This window comes from Frankliniella occidentalis, unplaced genomic scaffold, assembly GCF_000697945.3.
Source record: "Frankliniella occidentalis isolate FOCC.00 unplaced genomic scaffold, Focc_3.1 Scaffold2, whole genome shotgun sequence".
NCBI lineage: Eukaryota > Metazoa > Arthropoda > Insecta > Thysanoptera > Thripidae > Frankliniella > Frankliniella occidentalis.
The window spans coordinates 3,107,728-3,113,840 of NW_026267132.1; the positions used below are offsets into that span (position 1 = coordinate 3,107,728).

Sequence of the window (6,113 nt, forward strand, 5' to 3'; positions counted from 1 at the left end):
AAATCAAGAATCTATCTTGAAAGCAGATGATACAAATTTAAGAATAGGTCTGTCTTCTACTTTTCTCTTATATTCAGGTGTCATTTGTTTATGGCTGCTTGTTAATTATTACTCGCAATTTTGTAATTCGGCGTACTAGCGGCGTTGATGAGATACGGACGGGGCAGAGCAGAGCGGCTGGCGTCGTTGGCCTAGTATTGTTGTACAGGGACGGGGCCTGCTTCCTCACGCAGTATTCACTACAAGTAAAGGAGTGACCTTTTTCGCTCCCAGGAGAGCGATATCACACCCAGAGAAATGATTAGCAATGGCAACCATCATATGGTTGGCTCAGGGAGCACCATAAAATATGGTTGATGCAACCTTACCGTGGTAGTGAGAACCAGAAATATGGTTTTCATCACGTTATAACTGTTGTCTCAACCATATTTTATGGTGCTCCCTGAGCCGACCATCAGATGGTTGCCGTTGCTAATCATTTCTCTGGGTGCAGTGAAGCCAATTTGACGACTCTTGGGAGAGCGATATTAATTACATCGCTCGTTTGCAATAACTTTTCGCGACATTTTTGGTTACGAATAAGACTAATTTTGAGTCATTTTCGCAAACGTCGCTCGTTTAGGGTCGTCTCTGCGACATTTTCTGTTGCGAAGAAGACTCATGTTGAGTCATTGATCGCAAAAATCGCTCTAACAGAGCGATGACGCCTATACGTCGCTCTATTCGGGAAAGAAAGGTCACTCCTCGTTTTACAGTGTTGTTGGGAAGGGGCCTGAAGCGACCCTCGGACAGCCAGCCACTCACTGATTCCCCTAGCGCCAAATAAATTGTTTTCTGGTCTCCGCTTGGTTCCCTGCCCTTATCGAGAGTAAAAGCAAGCTGACACCTTAAAGTTACTTATATATTCTTTATGTTTAGTCAAAAGGTTTTTAAGGTATCACCTGCTAAAAAATAGCATGCTAGACTTTACAGTGAAGTACCGCTCGGCCGCGGGTCTGGCCGCCACCATTGAACACTCGACGGTGGCCAGACCCGCCAGGTCCACAAGGCCCTTATTGCTAAGGCTCGCGGCCGGCCAGCATGGACGTTGTTATTGAGTTGCAGATAAAGCGCGACGCGTTGGCGCAGTCCTTTATCACCGTCCAATGAACACAAAAACACTCGAGATCGGCCCGGCCCGGCCGGCGCCTCGCGGATCAGAGTATCGGGCGTCGGACGACGGTTGCCAAATCCCGAGACACCGCAAAGAAAAGGGTTTTTGGTGCACGACGGCAAAGCGTCTCATCGGCCGCCGACAGAGGCCATCGTCCGGCCGGAACACCGAACACGGGCTCCGTCACGTACTGTGGTCGGCTGGACGCCATGGCGACACCGGGGTATGCCTCGCTCCGGCGGGCCTGGTCAGCGCGCCACTGTGTCACGGGCGTGGCGGGGTGCGGCGGGGCGTGCCGCCGGCCAGGAGGAGGAGGAACTGGTCGCGTCGTCAGCCTTGCCCTTGGAGACGCTCGCACGGCCGCCACCGGCCGCGAGGCCGCTGCACTTGACAGCGCTTATCTCCCACGCAACAGCCAGCAGGCGCCAGGGTCGGCCCTTTTATGGGCCAGCCAGGTGACCGTCAGACACGAGAGCGAGGAGGGGTCCGGGTCCCCGGGCACCACAAAACAATCGGGGAACACGACGCACCCCGCGACCCAACACTCGAACGCGACGCGGCGACGGTTCAACCGACACTGGCCCGGCCCTGGCGCGGCCCTCGCCCGTCGCGCCCACAAGGTCAACCCGCCCCGCGTAGCGACGCCCCGCCACACCCCGCCCTGGCCGCGGCGGACCCAGCCGCAGCCGCCACCGCGCAGCGTCAGTCGCGAGCAGCTGCACATCCTTACTTTCGGTTGCTCAAACCCGATCCAGATTCCGTTCCAGCGGGGATCCGACGGCTAACCAACCAGCAGCAGTACGGCCGGGACGCAAGTGCATGACCGACAGCTCACGCAGTGACTCACTCACTCGTGTGTGCAAGACGACGCCGGGCAAGGCCCGCGACAAGGAAAGTGGCGTTAAAGCGGCACACCTTATCATGGAGACCCCAAAAGGCGGGGGCCGCGCCTGGGCGCCAAAGGACGCGGGCGCGCTTTCGTTTGCTCGTACTTTGCATTTGAATAGGGACTGTGTTGCTGCCGCGAGGTGCGCGAGGGGGGCCACCACGCAACGCCCGGGAGCCGGCCGGCAGCAGCAGCAGTCCTCCCCTCGGCCTCGACGGAGTTGTCGGTGTCGATGTCAACAAAACACAGCAGGAGCCGCGCGTCCGGCGGGAAGGGGAAGGAGCAGCAGGCGGTGGAGATGGAGGAAACCAAAGGAGGACGGCCGGCCGGCTGGGGCCGTGCCGGCTTGCCGTGCGGGCAGCCGGGCGCAACGGGCGCAAGCGGGGTTGGGCGCCGCTGAGCGGACGGTCAGAGAGAGGCACTTCGATTAAGGCCCTCATTTATGTGCTCACAATTATGTCAGCCATTCAGAGAGGTTTCGATATGGAGGGTAGGGTGGATTCGGGGTTGCCAGAAACAGAAGACGTCCGCATGGCGGGAGCGGGGGTGTGCCCCCGGGGCATTGCAAACGGGACTGCCGGCCCCCCGCCGGATGTGGAGGCGAGGTGCCGAGCCGAGTCGCTTCTGGGCGCGCGCCAGCAGCGGGGTGCGCGTGCGACCAAAAGAAAAAATAAATAAAAGTACGAGCGCGCGAAGCAGCCACTCTGCTGAACTCAGGTCGCAGAAATAAAGCTGATTCTCATTCACGGCGGCCGCCGGCGTCAGGCGAAAAGTTTGGCGCGTCACAGGGGAGCCCGACGTGGCGATACGGGGCGGGGCGGGGCGGACGGGCGGTGTGCCAGCAGCCGGGAGCGAGGTAGGCACCGGCGAGGCACGCCTGTCGACCGGGCGGCCTACCTCGCCCTTGCGACTCCGCGCCGCTCTCCACGCCCGCCACGACCCCTGCCCTGCGCTGCAGCCTGCACCACATCCCCGACATCGTGACGTTCGTGACGATCGTGAAAGCCTGGGGGTCTGGGCTTTCTCATGAGCCAGCAGAACGGCGCAACCGCGCACCGTCCACGTCCACCACACCGCACGCACTGCGGGGGAGCAGCACCAGGACACGCCAGGTCACCGCCTCTAATCCAGTTCGGCTCGTCAGGGCGACTGGAGCCGGAGCTGGAGACTGACGAGGCCTCGCCTCCTCGCCCGCCTGCTGTGGCGCCTGCCCGCCGCGCCCCGCCGCGCCCCGCCGCGCCCCCGGGGCCGTACTTGATTGAGAGCGCTTGTCGGCGGGGAGCTAACAACGCCAGCAGCCGCCACAATGCAGCCGAGCTCCGCGGGCCGGAGCGCCGCCGGCACGCCGCGCACAGCGCCGAGCCGCCGCGCCGCCTCCGCCGGCCGCGCACGCCCCTCATCTGCTACAAAACTGTTTAAGGCCTTACTCCAGTTTGCCTTGTTGCGGTTAGCTTTTAGCTGAGCCCGCGCGCTGTGCGTGCGCATAGTCACAGCAGCACCTCCGCCCCGCCCCGCCCCGCCTCGTTACGCCACGCCACGCCACGCAGCAGCACCTCCGCCCCGCCCCGCCCCGCCTCGTTACGCCACGCCACGCCCTCTCGGGGCTGACACCACCACCACCACCACAGCTGTGAGACTCCTCTCACGCGCCGGCGCGCCGCAGCGCTCAGCTGATCGGACAGCCACCGCTCGCAGCACCCGGCGCAGCCCCAGTGAAAGGGGAGCGGGAAATTTCACATATTCTGCGAAATCTCCCATATAATCCCGCGCGCCCCGCCCGCACACTTACTTAGGGCGGAGCGCCGGGTGCGCGGGCGAGCGTCGTTGTCCGGTTCCGCGAACATAAGCAGGAGCAGCAGCAGCAGCAGCAGCACCACCACTACCACCACAACCACCACCAACGGCAGCAGCAGCACTAGCCGCGGCCGCGCCTCCCCCGCGCCGCGCCCATCGCCGCCGGGTGTGGGAAACATCCCGGACGCAACCAAAAGGCTCCATACGGAGCATAAGAATAAGGAAACAATAAGCAGCGGCCCCGGGTGTTCATTTGCGACGAGAGAGGAGGCGGTCTAGTCCGGGACTCACCTCCCCGAAGCTCGCACCGGTCCCCCGCGCCGCGCCGCCCCGCACCTCTATGAGGCCGCGGGCGAAAGGGAAAACGCGAAAACGACTCTGCGGGTGCGCGCGTGGGCGAATGACACGATAGGCGCGCGCGCTTGTGCGGATGCGGGTCACACTTTCGGTATCAGTGGGTGCCGAGGGCGGCTACCGGTGTTGCGCGGGCTGTGGTGCCAGCTGGGGGTCCCCTATGGCGGCGGCATGTGCCCGCACGGGGGCTGCGGTGGAGGTGGTGGTGGTTCAAGTGCCGCCGCCGCAGCCGAGCCGCCTTCATGTCACCTCGCTCCATTGGAAAGATGGGTCAGATTAGCGACCAGGTGGCGCAACCACGAGCCACGCCGCGGCGCACGTTTTAAATGACGGCTGCCTGCTAATTAGGAGCTGCAGGTGTCAGAGCGGAGCGGAGCAGGGGACCAGGAGCGGAGCAGAGGACGGCGAAGAGTCGAGGAGCAGCACGCCTCTACCGCTGGACCAGACCGCGAACGAAAACGACCATCTCTGCGATAGGGGGGTCCAAAAGTGCGATGAAGCATTTGTCCGTCTGCGATTCCATAGTCCCATTTTTGTTAGGCGGAGGAAAAGGAAGGACACACGCGTGTTTCTACCGTCACAGGAGACTGCGCTTGCTCGAGCCCTCCCCGGAGCAGTCGTCAGTCGTCGTCCATCCCAAGGCGGGGAATTTAAAAGTACTCATTAGGGCCGGGCGAAGGCCGCGTCTATCGCGCGGGTCAGCAACTACTTTCCACCACACTTCCGTTTTGCAGCGAGGTCTGGCTGGGGCGGGCCGCCTGGGTGCGCTCGACTGGCGGACGCGGAGCGTCGCGTCGTCGCGTGCCGCGGGGCGGAGCGGGGCGTCACATTGCGTCGGCAGTTATTTAAGCGAGTAAAGCGTCTGGCTCTGCTGGCAAGGCAAACTCTCCTCACAAGCATGACAACCGCGTCATGTGCTGCGAGTATTTTTATTTTTGTAACAATAAAATCACTGTCAGCGGTATGGCGGGTGTGGGCGAGGCCAAGATGATGGTGTTTCCGGAGGGGAGCAAGAGCAAGCAGAGCGCGCGCGGGGTCACCGAAGGGGGGCTTCCCCCGGTAACCTTATCCCTCCCACGGGCGGGGCATGGCGCGGCGCAGCCGGCGCAGCGGGAGAGGGAGAGAGGGCAACACTTTGACCCGGCGAACCAAAGCGAAGCGGATGGAGCGGGGGGGAAAGGGAGAAGGGGGTAAAAACAAAATAAGGAAAGGTACTACATACAACATACAACCAAGCGTTATCCGAGCCTCGTCAAGTCAGTGCACCCTCCGCCACGCCCCGCCACATTTTTCACCCGCACAAGCAGACAGCTCGCTGCTAAGTGCGCGGGACCGGGACTGCGCCTGCGCGGGGGCCCCTCGGCTGCGCTTGCCGTGAAGCAAGCCGTGACACACTGCATTGACCTCCACCTCGTTCACGAGCAGGCTACGCTCGGGCTAATAACCCGCCCTGCGGCCCGGGCCCGGGCCCGCACTAGCGAGAGCTCGAGACAGTATCGAAACGTGGCGCAAGGTGTTCGATATTCCAGCAGTGCGGGTAAGTAAGTGTGTGAAACAGCTCTTTTGTTCTCCTCCACAGTCGGCGCGATGGACTTTTTTATTTCGTCAGGTTGCAGAATGGAGTCCTAGACGGACACTGCTAGCTGTGTGCTAGCGTGCAGCACTACAGAATCCTGGCCTCTTCCCTAAAATTCCACCTGGACGGTGTCTCCAGAGTGCAAGTGCACTCCCTCGGTCTTTTCCTCCAGACTTTATACCCCGGTGGGCGCGGCGCGCACTCGCCATGTGGCGGCCGCCCGCAGGTAATTAAAATCAAAACTTACACGAAGGCGCCTCGTTTAATTGGACGCACGCGTAAGACACGGGCGAACATGGCAGAAGGGTCAGCGTGATAAGCTGGCGCGAGAGAGAGAGGGAGAGAGGGAG

At 61.7% G+C, this 6,113-nt stretch overlaps 1 protein-coding gene across 2 annotated transcripts in view; it reads right to left on the reverse strand.

Moving 5' to 3' along the window:
• LOC113204407 (unconventional myosin IC) overlaps nucleotides 1-6,113 on the reverse strand; it is a 34,665-nt gene that overhangs the window by 23,131 nt on the left and 5,421 nt on the right. The window contains exon 1 of one of the 2 annotated variants that reach the window (XM_026419592.2): nucleotides 1,345-1,642. The exons of the other annotated variant lie outside the window; for it this stretch is intronic. Within the exon in view, the coding sequence (XP_026275377.2) occupies nucleotides 1,345-1,364 (20 nt within the window). The 5' untranslated portion in view covers nucleotides 1,365-1,642. Of the gene's footprint in view, nucleotides 1-1,344; nucleotides 1,643-6,113 lie in introns of those variants that run through there. 2 annotated transcript variants of the gene reach the window in all.